Here is a 15,880-nt window from a genome sequence, read left to right on the forward strand (position 1 = left end):
CAATGTGGTAGTATTAGGTGGCCATGATCTAGTGGAAGTATTTGGCTCTTTTATAGTTTTATTACTGGTAATGTTGGTCTGGTAGAGTGGGTTTTGTTTAGTGACAGTGGAGGTAATTATACCGGTCATGATGAATACAGTGATAGATACTTTTTTTTTCCTTCACTTTTGCAATATAAAACAAAACTTTATTAATGCTTATTCCATTATTTACTTAGACCCACAAGATACATCGCAAAGTGATCTTTGGTATACTTAGTGTAGCAAATAAATATTCCCTGTGTATCTAAAAGCAATCCATTAGGCTGTGCTGTAGGCTCAGCCTAATGGAAGTTAGAGCTGCACCTGCAAGCTCTAACTCTAAGAGAAGCACAGAATTTAGATCATGTGAGGCCATTATCCCCCTCTACTCTTCCTTAGTCAGACCTCATCTGGAATACAGTGCCCAGTTCTGGGCACCCCAATTTAAAAAAAGACAAAGACAAACTGGAGCAAGTTCAGAGAAGAGTTACCAAGATGGTGAGCGGTCAGTAAACCTTGTCCTATGAGGAACGGTTAAAGGATCTAGGAATGTTTAGCTTGAAGGCTGAGAGGAGACTTAATAGCTGTCTACAAATATCTGAAGGGCTGTCACAGTGCAGAGGGATCAGCCCTATTCTTATTTGCACAAGGAAAGACTAGAAGCAATGGGATGAAACTGAAAGGGAGGAGACACAGATTAGATATTAGAAAAAACTTTCTAACGGTGAGGGTAATCAATGAGTGGAACAGGTCGCCACCGGAGGTGGTGAGTTCTCCTACAATTGAAGTGTTCCAACAGAGGCTGGACAGACATCTGTCTGGGATGATTTAGTAAATCCTGCACTGAGCAGGGGGTTGGACCCGATGACCCTGGAGGTCCCTTCCAACTCTACCATTCTATTATTATATGCAATTACCAGTGCTGGACATTACACAGCAGTCGGAACAATCTGCTTTCACTTTGTACTCTGTGTTGTGGCATAGACAGCAGGCACCCAAAAAGCTGATCAGCTGGAGTCCGAAGTAGCAGACCCCAGCCAATCAATTATCGATGACCTATCCTGAGTATAGGTCAGCAATAGTATTTGCCTGGAAAACCCCTTTAATGTATACCTCCAGTCCTAACACATCTTTTGTTTCATAGAAAGTTTTTGTGGTGAGCTATATATGCTGCATAGGCTCCTCTCCTACTACCGCCTTTGTGGCTACAGCTGGCAGCTTGCTGATCCCTGTCTACTTGTGTTTGCTCCACTTGCTGCTGCGGTAGTTTGAGTCCACTAACAACATGGGTCCACTTTGTAAATTTTTACCAAGGCAATTTTGGGTTTCCAATATACCCCTAAACCAGGATGAGCTGCATCTACAGAGTACCAAGTGCAGCATGTGGGTTGCAATGGCAGCAGGGGGCCTTTTGAAGGCTCCCTGGTTTGCCCTGTATTCCTGCCCAATAGGCTGCTGCTAAAAGTACAATATACTGCAGCACAGAAGTATTGTAGTATATTGTATAAACTATTAATTGAACTGTTAAAATATTCCATTAGCTATACTGCACAGTAAATGCCGTTGAAAAAAAAACACACTTCCAGAATTGCATTTTTTGAGCACCCCTTTGCCCCCAAAAAGAAATAGGAATAAAAAGTGATCAAAATGTAGCGCATGATGATACAAATAAAAACTTCCCCCAACTCTGTAAAAAAAAAACGAGCTCCCAAACAGCCCCGCCTGTGAAAAAATAAAAGTTATAGATCACAGAATGTGACGGCACAAAGCAATTTTTTAAAGTAAAAGTTTTTTTTAATTTTTATAGTAAAAAAAGAAAACTATATAAAATTGGCATCACTGTAACTATACTGACCCACAGGATAAAGCGAACATGTCAATTTTAGTGCCCTGTGCATGCCGTAAAAACAAAACCCAAAAATCGATGGAGCAGTTGCTTTTTTTTTTTTATTTCAGTCCACTTAAACATTTTTAAAAGTTTGTACCATTGAAAAATGCAACTTGTCCCAAAAAAAACAAGTTCTCATATCGCTATGTTAATGGAAAATAAAGAAGTTATGGTTCTTGGAAGGCAAGAATCAATATAAAAATGTCAAGTCTTCAAGAGGTTAAGGAAGCACATGTTTGATTTTTTTTCTTTTAAAGTAGCAGCACAATAAGACTGCTTTCACATCTGCGTCGAGGGTCAATTTTCCAGCTCTGCTATAAGAGCAGGAAAGGGGAATCCCCTATCTGAACAGATCCATTTTATGATGAAACCGAAAACACCAAACAAACCCAATTGACTATAATGGGGTCCATACAGGTTCCGTTCAGATCAATGGAAACAGGAAAAGAACACCAGCAGCTTGAATTTCTAGCCCTGATTTTTTGGATTACTCCATAATATTGCATATGCGTGTCCCTTGGGTGACATGCTTCTTAACTAGAGATGAGCGAGCCTACTCAGCCATGCCCCTTTTTCGCCCGAGCGCCGCGATTTTCGAGTACTTCCAGACTCGGGTGAAAAGATTTGGGGGGCGCCGTGGGTGAGTGGGGGATTGCAGCGAGGAGTGTGGGGGGGGGAGAGGGAGAGAGAGGGCTCCCACCTGTTCCCCGCTGCTACCCCCCCTCCGCCACGCCTCACCCCGCCCCCCGAATCTTTTCCCCCGAGTACAGAAGTACTCGAAAATCGCGGTGCTCGATCGAGTAATTACTCAAAACGAGTATACTCGCTCATCTCTATTCTTAACCCTTTGCAATCCAATTTTGGATTCAGTGTTTCCTAGGGGGCTTTCTCTTTCTGCAATTATACAATTGTGCCATCTGCTGGCTAGTACTGCGGTATGTGACATGCTGGAGGGCCCCCTCCCCCGACAACAGAGCAGCCAGTAATCTAGAGGAAGAAAACCCTGCTGGACGTCTTCTGACATCGGAGCTGTACAGCCTTCAATCAGAATGTCTTTAGACATCAGACAGTGGATTGGAAAGGGTTATTTCTTCTCAGCACCCAGCTCTCCATGATATACCAAGTAAAGGGATTCTTGCATTTGGTGTAAGGCCAGATTCCTTCAGCTCTTATAATCCTTTTCTAACAACACAGATGCATTTTGAGGACATTTATCAAAAGTGATACAAAGAAAAAGTGGACTGGTAACCCTAGCAACCAAGAAAGCAACATCCTAATTAGTTGACAAGGAAAACTGCTCTGCTTCACTTTTCCCTTGATAAATCTTGCTAATTACTCTAGCCATGATAAACAGGTGTGTATGCAGGATTTATCAAAGGGGGTGGGAAATCATGGACAAGAGCACATACTCATATACACATGAACACAAACACAAATGCATGCACTTGCTAATCAGTACTCTGTCCGGTAAAAGTGCAATCTACATTTGAGTGCTTTCCACGTTGCCTCCATGTCTGCACCTTCAACAATTTCCCTATGACAATGCCGTCCACATGGTCCCTTAAGAATGCTCTCCATACATCTCCCATAACAGTGCCATGCCATCCACATGCTCTATAACAGTATAATAACCTTAGTGACAGCCACTAGTCACATAATAGTGTAAGCTAAGGCTTCTTTCACATTGCAATTTTCCCTCTGCCTCCACTTTCCATTTCCAGTCTCCATCTTACATGTTAAAAATGGCCTTGAGACAAAAGCTTAGACGGAACCATAGCCTTTATTGTGTGAAACAGAGACCAAAGAAACCTTGTGAAATGGAGACCAAAGTAACAATGGTTCCATAAAGGTTTCCATCTCAATGCTGTTATTGGCATGTGAGTTGCAAACTATAGCTGGAGAGTGCAAACAGAGAGGAAAATCTTATGTGAAAAGAGCTTTAAAGGGAACCGATCAGCGGGTTTAACCCTACCAAACTGACTACAGGGGCAGACCACTAAATTACAGAACTTTCCAAAAATACATTTATTTTTCTATTTCATACCTTCAGAAAACTTCTTTTAAATTCCCCTTACCACATGCTAATGTCTGCAGTCCAATTTGGTGGGTGAGCCCGGACCGTTTCTTCTGGCCAGAGTTTTTAATATAAATCCACCCAGCTAAACTGCTATTTTCCACATTATCCATGGAGTACCTTGAACTTTCATGCACGCCCCAGAAGTTCGTAGACCAGTGCATGTGCAAATAGGAACAAAGAATCTGCTCACAAAAGAGATACTTGATCTATGTATGCGCTAGTCTGCAAGCTTCCCGCGCATTTGCTCCGTGGATGACGTGAAAAACTCCAGCCAGAAGAGATGTCCAGGCCTGCCCATTGGACCGGACCGCAGTCATTAGCCATCAATATTAGATCAGTGGGCACGCGACTCTCGGCAATATATAAGGTGTTTGCAAGTATGAACCAGGATGAAACTGGTGTTAAAGTTGAAGAGGCCACAAAGCTTGCATTAATACCGCAACCTCTTCAAACAGCTGATCAATGGGAGTGCCCAATGTCGAACCTTTGCTGATCAAATATCGGTAGCCTACGGATAAGTCCTCAATTTTAAAAGGTTGGATAACTCTATAAACAGTTTAAGGGGTTTAACTATTACAAGTAGTATAAACAGATCTGATCAGGTGGTACACACTTACATAGTCAAAAAACGGGAAATGCCAGCTCACCTGCTTTTTCTGGAATACAAACACGAGGCACAGAAAGATCTTTGTCCAGACCTCCAGATTCTCTCAAAAACTCTCTAGATCCAGTGATAATTTTATAAAAGTTTTCTTTATTGTAACAATTCTTGTAAAAGCATAACAAGGTTCACATGTTCCCATGGACACAAAAAGAGTTCAAATGCATTTCAAACTCGCTTGAGCATTTTTAGTCATGGCTGGCTAAATCTTGATAACAGCATGTGTACAATGCCTGCTCAAAGCAAGAGGTGCAGAAAGGTGGAAGATGGAATCGGGACTGTTGTACCTTAACGACACCAGAAGCTAGGGGTGTGACAGCACTTAGCAGGAGGGAACGCCCCTGTCAGGCCCCTAGCTTCTGATTGGGTAGTGCTGCGGCAGGGAGGACACTGAGAGCCGAGGAGTTGTGGCAACAGCAGGGAACACTGACAGCTGCTCCCGTGCAGCATGTGGCCACTGCTGAAGCCGATCACTCAGCTCTCCGCTGTTCTCCTTGGTGGACTGACACCTCCACTCCCATATTCCCGGTCACCCGCTGTAAATGTGCTCCCCGCTCCTCTCCATGCCGCACTGCCAATCTGTCCTCCCATTCCCCCTGCGCCCTCTGCAGCCAGGAGCACTGTCACTGGTGTCCTCACTCCTCTCCCCGCCGGACTCTCATCTCCACTACTGCTCTCCCTGTGGCCGGGACTGCTGTCAGTATGCTCCATGCTCCTCTCCCCACCGCACAGGCATGTGTGCTGTGGTTACCACTGCCACTGCTGCAGCAGGCCGGATAAGAGCTGTCCGGACAAGAGCTGTCGCCTGAGATGATGGTAGGCTGCTGGGGACGGGTCGCCTTGTATGCAGGGTTAGGGTTAGTTGAAGTGTTAGGCTTATATTATTAGGTGTAAACAGCTAATAATGTAAGCCTAACATTTAAACTAACCCTAACCCTCCATCCAAGGCAAACCTCAGTCCCCGCGCTGCTAGAACCTTGCTCCAGGTAGCCAATCAATAGCTGCAGGGCGTACACTGGGCGGATACAGCCCATCACTAGTTCTCCACTCATACTTGTGGTGGAGACAAGATACACCAGTACCGATGGAATCCCTTTCCAAAGTAGCAGCGCTGAGTTGTCCCAAGGGCTGAAAACACATTGGAATGCGTTGGGTCTCTTTTTGTGGACATGTGAACCTTGTTATTCATTTACAAGAGTTGTTACAATAAAGAAGAATTTTATGGAATCATCACTGGAACTGGAGTCTTTTTGGTACTCCTTTACATACCTTAACCCAAGTGCTTGGAAGACTTTATACATTTCTTGTATTCGAAACCTAGAAAATTCTAGAGCAAGGGTGTCCAGTTCGTGGGCTGTATGTGGCCTGCACTGCTGCGAACTGCAACCCTTACCTTACAAGAGAGAAACACAAGTGGGTGGAGATAATTGTTTTGAGGAAGGAAGGAAGGGATGGGGGGTGGGTAGTAAAGATGCTAAGAAAGCACTGCTGAATATGGCATTTGGTGCAGTGAGGGCACCCTGCTGATAGTTGATCACACAATGGGCACCTAGATTATAATATAACCAATTGATTGATTTTCAGTTTCTCTTACTTCATTTTACATTAATGAATTTATGACGTGTGCAGCTTTATTGGGTTCTTTTATTAAGATCTGTTAGCTGTCTTTTATACTAAGTTTGGCTGTTTTATTTGCTTGCTGTGTGCTCTATATGAATTTGTTTTCCGTTCCCTGTATGTGTATAATTACGGCTCTGGTATTTGCATCCCATACGGTTCTGTCCTGTGTACTTGCTAGTATTTGTATTCTATATGACCCTGTTAACATATCATTCTTTTCTTTTTTTTAGCATGACTCTGTCCTCAAAAAAATTGTGAAAAGTTAAACACGATAAATCTACCCCAAAGTAGTGCTAGTAAATAATCTAATGCTATGGCTGCACTATTAACATTTTAAGCAAGTTACATTTTATGCGACCCCTAAAGGTAAAACAATATGAAAACCTGCCCCTCACACCAAAAAAGGTTAAAAGAGTGCACACCCCTGTTCTAGAGTATAGTATACTACTTTTTTATTGTACCAAGAATGACATAAACTTTTTCAGACTGCTAAAAATGCTGATGGGCTCTGCAGACTTGTTATCCATAATCACAAGAGAAATTTATTGCCAACAACAGTAATTACAGATGGTAATTGGTGTCATTTACCTTGTTATAGACCAATGGATGTGACGAACTTGGGACAAACCATCTGTCACACACTGTTAATTTTCAAGATATGGGATTTGAGCACTGCACAGGGTAGCTGTTGATGAAGAAATTAACAATATCACCAATGACATCAAGGCTTTACGAGCCTTGATTCTACATGAAGAAGGCAGATGTCGTATTTACATGATATCTATCTATCTATCTATCTATCTATCTATCTATCTATCTCCATCCATTCATCCATCCCTTTCAGGTCCTATTAAATGCTGCTACATTCTGCAATATCATTCCTTATCAGCATAGTTGCACAAATTCTGTTTAAAAAGATATAATTTTTTGCATGTGAAATGGTTATTAATGGATCAGGAGTTGTGGCTGGGATCTCAAAACATAGTAAAAGTACAAGATCTGTCTCTGTTCCCAGCCACTATAAAGTTGGGGACAATAAACAACTAAGACCTAGACTTGTGAATACAGCCATAGGCAGGGCCAGCTTTGGGGGGGCAAAATAGGTAATTGCCCAGGGCACCCAGGTAATTTGAGGCTCTGACTGAACTTGCCAGTGTGCAAATATGCAGGCAAGGTGCAGCACCCACCATAATCAGTGGCATAGCAATAGGGGTTGCAACTGTAGGTCCCATAAGCTAAGAGTGCCAAAGGGCCCCCACCTTACTACTAACATGAATTTACAAGTGACAGACAATGTGCTGCCTTCTTCCTGTCACTGCACAAGTCCCCTGAGCTGTCCTCAGTTAAAAATCCCTCAGTAGACTCAGTGTGTAATGTGCACACCCCACAGTCCTGCTATATGTGCTATACCTGCTACAGGGCTCAGTGGCCTTTGAATGTTTACACTGCATAACCCTAACTCCTAATTGTCTTCAAGCAATCACCTCGAAACAGCTGTCTGTGTATGGTTATTCTGGCTTTGGCTCACAATTCCCAGTCATTGTTATATTATAAGGCTTGTTTAACCCCTTGAGTGGCAGGTTTCCTACCACCCTGTCGTGCCCACCAGGGCAGGTTTTTTAAAATGGTCTAATCATTGAATTTCAACTAGTTTTGCAGTTGCGTCTCAAGAGCCATAACTTTTTCATTTTTCCATTGACATGGCCATATAAGGGCTTGTTTTTTGCGGGGCAAGTTGTGATTTTTTAAACAGGGGGGAGGAAAAAAAGAAATGGGGAAAAAAGAAAAAAAGGGACCATGTCATTAAGGGGTTAAATAATGTATTAACGTCCTTCTCTGGGTCATTACGACGCACACAGATACCACATGTGTGATTGTATTTTTGATTTTTTTACAAAGTAAAGGGACACAAGTGTTTTTTTTATTTTTTTAATAATTTTTTTACTTTTTTTTTTTTAATTTTTTTTTAATTTTTTTTTTTTTTGTCCCTTTAGGGGACTTCCACAGGGACCCATCAGGACCCCTGATCACATTCCAGGGGTCCGATGGTGACAGCCCTTTACATGCTGCAGTGACAGCCCTTTACATGCTGCAGTCACATAGACTGCAGCATGTAAAGGGTTAACACAGCAGAGATCGGAGGTTTTCTCTGATCTCTGCTGTAAGAGCTAGTACCTATCTGTCTTCTGACAGCCAAGCACCAAGCTCTCCCTGCCACAGAGACCATCAGCTTGCTTCTGACAAGCCGATGGTCTCTATGGCAACCTGTAAACAAAGCAGGATATTGCCGACATGTCGGCAATATCTTCTGCTGGTTTTTCAAAGCCCTTGCTTTGTTCTCTGTGGGTCTGTGCAGGCAGAGCACACTGTCACAGCTTGTGGCATTGTGCTCTGCAGCTCCCATAGTGATACATAGCCCGGAAATCTTCCGGGGTATATCACTATGGGCAGTGGAGCTCGTCACGGAACTTTTCCGGGCGTGCCACTCAAGGGGTTAAAAGGTCTAACATTGACTTGCAGGAATGCTACCTTCCAATAGGTGGTGCTGCAGAAGTACTGTTCCATCTTCCCATTTGAATGTAATTCTATGTACCCTACCTGGAACAATTTACTCGCTTAGAGAAGCAGTCAGGGAACCCCTGAAACTCAACTCCTCATTCTCACACCATGAAGGAGGAGGTGGTGGGTGAGCAGCAGGTTACAGGTCATTCCTTCCTCCTAGAGAGAGCTGTAGTTGAGTGCCCACTCCAGCTGTAGACAGCATCCAATAGTGTTTGTATCCTGCAGAAGTAGATCGAAATGATTTTTGAATTGGCAGTCAGGGCCTTATGTCCTGGGTGCCTGCTACTTCTAGCAACAACCGTGTCGGAGATAGTGGATTGGAAGAACATTACTGTTTATTCGCCTGCTCCAATGATAATTTACAGCACATATGTACAGACTCTTCTTTCCCATTTCCATGTTTAGGGTATTGAAATTGCATTGAGCCTTCTAGCTATTGGCTTTTGTCATCTTATTCATTTTAGCAAATTTCCTCATTAAACAGTAGTCGCTGAAAGAGCCTCAGCGAATACAAGGCCTACATAATCATAATAAAAGACATTACAGAAATAAAATGCTTCCACTGATAGCCAACTCTGATCAAGATGCTTTAAAACTGCAGATTATTGAAGAAAATATTAGTTTTTATGTACAGTACAAGGTACTAATACTACAGTTCAAAGGTCTGCGATAAAGAGGATAAGCTTCAAGATGATTTGGAGATAAGGCCTTTCAAAAAAATGTTGCATGGCATATAGTAACATGGACTAGTCCTTTACACACTACAGATAACTGAATTGACAATGTAAAGAAACTTTTGTTGTATTTGTTTCTGTTGGTCCCATAGACATTGAATAGCTTATGTGTGACCACTGCTTTATTCAAAGTCCTCCTCACTGCATTCATACAGTGAAGAGAAAAAGGTTGCTTGAGATGTCCATTGTAGTGGCGCGGCCCTCCAATCATCAGATATTTATTACCTACCCTATGGATAGATGAGAATTGGCCATTGTGGAACAATTTTTTTAAACCTGCTGGCAGGCAAAGTAAAAATATTGATTATCTCATTAAAATGGCAGTGCTGGGATATATTAGGCAGCAAAAGAACAGTAAGGCCTCATGTCCACGGGGAAAATCAGGCCCACTACGCATTCTACATGGAGAATCCATAGCGGGTCCCTCCTGCCCCGCGGACATGAGGCATTAAAATAAGAATTTAAAAGAATTAACTCACCCGCAGCGGGCCGGGCACCTCTTCTCTTCCTCACGGCCGGATCTTCTTTCTTCGGCCGGCGGATGAACTTGGCACGTTGGCGGCATGCCGCGCGCATGCGCCGGGCACATCTGCTGAGCTGAAGCAAGAAAGATCCAGCCGTGAGGAAGCGAAGACGTGCCCGGCCGGCTGCGGATAAGTTATTCTTATTTTAGGTCTCCCACGGATCCGGACGGCTTCCATAGGCTTCAATAGAAGCCTGTGGGAGACCCGCACCAAAATGGAGCATGTTGCGTTTTTTTACATGCTCCATTTTTCTTTTATTCACTTTTATTGACCATCCGCAGGTATTTATCTACCCGCGGGTGGTCAATGCATCCCTATGGGATGCGGGTCCGCGGGTGGGTGAAGAGTTAAAATCCGCTGCGGATTTTAATTCTTCTTTTGCCCATGGACATGAGGTCTAAGGGCTCCTGCACACTTGTGTTTTTCTTGCATGTTTTTTTTCACGCGATCTCGCTGCGTTTTGTTAACGCAAATGTCAATGGGACTTTCTAATGTTAAAAAGGCATCGCACAAAAATCACAAGTTTGTGCTTTGCGATTTCTGCGCGATGTGTTTTTAACATTTAAAAGTCCCATTGACATTTGCATTAATAAAACGCAGCGATATCGCGTTAAAAAAACGTGCAAATAAAAACCCAAATATGCAAGAGCCCTCAGTTTGTGAAGTTGATGTGTTGGAACAGAAAAAATGGGCAAGTACCAGTATCTGAGCGACTTTAAATTGGGCAAAATTGTGATGGCCAGTTGACTAGGTGGAAGCTTCTCTAAAATGGCAGGTGTTGCTGGGTATTCCCACTGTGCAGTATTTAGTACCTAGCAAAGGTGATCTAATAAAGGAGAACTGCTGAACCAGCACTAGGGTCATGTGCGTTCAAGAATCACTGATGTGTACCCAATCCATGGAGGACCCTCCTTAGAACATACGGGTCACATGTTAACATCTATGTGCCAGATACCACAGGATCCCTTCGTAGGTCTTCTCTAGTCATGCATCGACAGGTCAGAGCTGCATTGGCATCATGACGAGGACCTACACAATATTCGCCAGGTGTTTTCATTTTATCTGATCAGTATGTCTGCATGTTTATTCATATGTGTTTCTACAAATTAGATGAAGGTAGTGACGTGCTCTTAAGAGATGATAGGAAGGGTTCATTGATTAATTCTGCTTGCATCAAATTCGGATCCTCCCTATCAGCATGGCGCATAGAAATCTTGACTCATCTAACCAGGCAATGTTTTCCCGCTGCTCAGTGATCCAGCTATTGCACTCTTTGGCCCACTGAAGTTTTGCCTTTTTTGTTTCTCTTAGACAGCAATGGCATTAGATGCCAGCAAATACCGTAGCCATCTGCTATTATAGTGCCTCATGCTAAGGAATGGGTTTTCCTTTCAGACATGTTAGTTGGAGGGCCAACAATGCATTTGACTATAATTTGCATGACTGTGCACCGCCTGTTCATCAGAAAGATTCTTGACACCCTCCTCTGACGCCTTTTGTTGACGAATTGTAGATTTATGTTGCAGAAGTGTAATGCATGGGTTTTACCATACCCATTTCACATAACAACTTGGATTTTGCTACAGATTTGCCAAGTGTGTATCTATCCTTATGAAGATAACTGTGTATCAGCAGCGCCAGATCTTAGCTTCATTCGAGTCTAGGAGCCGGAATCTTATCTGTAGGGCCTGCAAGATGTCTGTTTAAAGGCTGTTAATGCAAGCAAGAAAGATCTGGCAGAATGGTTCTGTTGTTGAAGGGTTATCCGCAGAGATGAGCGAGTATACTCACTAGAGGCAATTGCTCAAGCGATGAAAGGTTCGGGTGCTGGCAGCAGGCAGGGAGCTGCGGGGGAGAGCGGAGCAGAACGGAGGGGAGATCTCTCTCTCCCTCTCTCCCCCCCGCTCCCTCCTGCTGACAGCCGCTACTCACCGCTCACCCAAAACTTTCATCTCGAGCGGGCAGGTACTCGATAAAGGCAATGCTTGCTCGAGCAATTGCCTTTACCGAGTATACTCGCTCATCTCTAGTTATCCCGGTTGTAGAAATTGATTGGAAGCATTTAATTATATTTGTATATCCGCATGTTTTTAAAAAACACATCATCTAGTAAACGACGCTTATGTTGTTAGCAGTGGGCTATTATGACCAGCTTATTATGTTGTTACTGCAATGCATAATATTTTATGCAACCCTCCAGGTCTGAGGAAAGAAAGATGGCCGAACTGCTTCTCTGACTACCTGATACACTCTGTACATTAGTATTCATTGGTAATCTAAAACACTACATACCGATCGGACTGGCCAGCACTGTTCATATGGGCAGCACTAGTCAATAAACGTAATTAGACTAATGATGTATAGGAATGTACAGTGTGCTTCAGGCAGTCAGAGAAGCTGGTGTGGCCATCTTTGTTTGTTCAAGCCCGGAGAGTCACTTTAATGAATATTTATTCTCTTGTATGATTTCTATAGTTAAATTTGCTCTTTTTCGGTGGATTGCAGTATGAATTTGAAAACTAATTAGGGATGAGTGAGCATACTCGCTAAGGACAATTGCTCGATCGAGCATTGTCCTTAGCGAGTATCTCCCCGCTCGTCTCTAAAGATTCGTCTGCCAGTGCGCGTGACAGGTGAGTTGTGGCAGTCAGCAGGGGGGAGAGGGAGAGAGAGAGAGAGATTTCCCCTCTGTTCCTCCCCGCTCTCCCCGCCCGCCGCCGGCACCCGAATCTTTGCTCCAGAGCGGGCAGGTACTCGCTAAGGGCAATGCTCGCTCATCTCTAAAACTAATATATTGTTTTTACAAAGTAGCCAAATCAATGACAGATTTTTATAAGCAGATCAGTTCTTATAGGTTGTAGGCCAGAGTGTATAACCCGGACTCCACTGGAGGACGACACAGATAATGACAGCGACACAGCGTCTACCTAGTAGATGGCACCGTGGTACAGTCTCAGTGAGGGAACAGGCATAGTGGTTGCACATCTTTACAGAAGTATATGGTTGGCAGCTGGGCGTACTGATAGTCTACAACCCTCTCACATTCTGATGTTACTGCAGCATGTCAGAAGCTTCGGGAAACTGGTTTAAAGAGATTATCCAGGATTAGAGAAAATCTGTTGTTTTTTCCCAGAAACAGCACCATGTCTGTCCATGCGCTGTCGCTGGTACTACATCTAATACCCATTGATGTGGATCAGACTGAACTACTGGATACTAGCCAAGTGCCATTGTTTTAGGAAACAATGACTTTTTTAGTAATCCTGCACAATCACTTTACGCGTTATAAATGAAACTGAAAACCCTTTGACTATTTAGTTTGATTTCTGTGAAGATTCTCTTTTCATCAAATTTTGGTTGCTGCTTTATTCATGTATTTTATAAATAATTGTATAAATAATATTGAATCAGACCTTCAAAAAGCATGTCATTTGACTCCTTAACATTGAAGCACTATTATTTTAGTAATATCACTTTATGCAATGATCTATTACGTTATACACATCTCCACTCCTGACATTCCTTCCTTCTCATACATAGTCTCTGCCTGTGGCCTTTAAGCCTACTAGACATGTACCATCGATCGGATATGTAGGAATTGTTTGTTTTTGTTTATCCACAGTATTTTACGCTAGTCTATATCATTTATACCAGTAGGATGAGTAATGGCTGAATGTGCTTCTTCACCCTACTGTATGATACTTCAGATTATACAGTGTTTTCTTGCATACCTATTTTATGAAGACTTGGTCATGTAAAAATTTTGAAAGGCATTTGTGATTCGTTGTTTGAGACCCCCACAATCAGTGGATAGGGGATAACTTGTAATCCTGGTAAACCCCCTTTAAAGAGCCCTTCTAACCCCAAAAATGTACATCTAAATATAAATCTTTTGCTTATGCCTTTTTGTTCATGTGTTTAATATTCTATTCAGTCATTTCATAGATACATCTGTGTTCAGCAAAGGGTAATAAGATAGAACACGGCCATAATGATGTTTACTATAAGAATGTCCATCAGCTTTCTGAGATCAAATGACAATTTTTTCTAGTTGCGCAGTGATATAACAGTGCGATATACTACGTTCCACAGCAGGATCATCATATCAGTAGTGAATATGGTGTTGGAAATGTGAGATATTGATCATTATGGACATTAATTGGGCATATTTCTCTGTCTTTCAGAACACAATGAGTGCGCAACAAACCAGCACAGCTGTGATGAAAATGCATTGTGTTTTAATACTGTGGGTGGACACAACTGTGTATGCCAGCCAGGGTACACTGGAAATGGAACTATGTGTAAAGGTACAGTTGTCATGTGTTCAGTATTACTGTCCAGTGTTACATAGTAACATAGTATATTAGGCCGAAAGAAGACATATATACAACTAGTTCAGCCTATTACCTCCCAAGGAGGCAGAAGCCTATTTTCCTCATTTAAATCTGGTAATCGGAATAATCCCTGGATCAACAACCCTTCTGAAGTAATTAGTGACTATGATGTATAATATTGTAATGCTCAAGGAAGGCTTCTGGGCCCCTCTGAAAATCTTTAATTGAATTTGCCATCCCCACGTCCTCAGGCAGAGAGTTCCATAGTCTCACTGCTCTTACAGTAAAGAACCCCCTTCTGGCCATGTTTACACATTTGAATTTGCTCTTCCGAGTAATTATACGGCGTAAAGTCATCCAGTTTGATGGTCCCTTAACTTTTACCCAGATTCACCAAACATATCTACTGATTCAAAGTTCTCCATCTGCATATACATTTAATATAAGACACGACTAATTGAACTACTAACATTCCTATTTTGTTTTTCAGCTTTTTGCAAGGATGGCTGTAGGAACGGAGGCACCTGCATTGCTCCCAATACGTGTGTTTGCCCGCAGGGTTTTACTGGACCAAGCTGTGAAACAGGTAAACTGGAGAGATCGCTGCTAGGCAATATTGTCATGTGTGTTCCTCATCAATAATTTAGCAATACAAGCCATGCTATGGACACGTACTTCCGTGTACGTCTGATTTTATCTAGTTTATTAAAGACAATTATGGAATGCTCCATTGCATGCTATATTAGAAATGTATTCTTCTCTAGAAGGTTTGTATGTGCCTAGCCCACCAGAAGGGCCTACTGGCAATCTACAATATATCTAACCTGTACATTTCTACTTTTAATTACTATGCATCCTAAACGCTTACCCCTGAGGAAGCCAAAACATGTGGCAATACACTTGGGGTTCTCTCACTTCATCCCTGCTTTCAACCTTATGAATTAGTGGTAATTTACTCCCTGTGCATTAGGATGTTGCTTGATGCATTGTTTTGCAATTGAGTTCTTACACATGTGCATATAGCTATGCATTCGTAAATTGCGATTTTGGGTGGCATTTATACGTATGTCTTGCGTTGTTTGCATCTTGTTTGTTAGGGAATGATACAGGAAATTGCGCACATTATGGTGCACTTCCTTTATGTTTGATATGCACAGTACTGCTTTTGAAGTGTTTTTACTACTGTTTCTATGGTGTATAACTAAGATGTTTTTTACTATATTTCTGTTCAGGTATTTTTGTTACAGCAGTGTCTATATTGTATGCAATGTTTTTCAATGTGTATATGGTGTGCAGCAAACGCTGCAGACATTATTTTGTTGGCACCAGCCATTTGTTTGCTTTTGACTAGAGAATGGCCTTGTTATTTGTATAGCACCAACTTATTCCACAGAGCTTTCAGGTACTTATTTTACCGACCTCAGAAGGATGGAAGGCTGAGTCAGCCTTGAGCCGGCTA

At 42.4% G+C, this 15,880-nt stretch overlaps 1 protein-coding gene across 2 annotated transcripts in view; it reads left to right on the forward strand.

The window, feature by feature from the left end:
• Positions 1–15,880, forward strand: part of NELL2 (neural EGFL like 2) — a 258,773-nt gene that overhangs the window by 179,998 nt on the left and 62,895 nt on the right. For both annotated transcript variants that reach the window (XM_066591718.1, XM_066591719.1), the window contains exons 14-15: positions 14,272–14,394; positions 14,912–15,007. In XM_066591718.1, the coding sequence (XP_066447815.1) occupies positions 14,272–14,394; positions 14,912–15,007 (219 nt within the window). The remainder of the gene's footprint in view (positions 1–14,271; positions 14,395–14,911; positions 15,008–15,880) is intronic.

The sequence above is a fragment of the Eleutherodactylus coqui genome, chromosome 2 (genome assembly GCF_035609145.1).
Source record: "Eleutherodactylus coqui strain aEleCoq1 chromosome 2, aEleCoq1.hap1, whole genome shotgun sequence".
Classification (NCBI taxonomy): domain Eukaryota; kingdom Metazoa; phylum Chordata; class Amphibia; order Anura; family Eleutherodactylidae; genus Eleutherodactylus; species Eleutherodactylus coqui.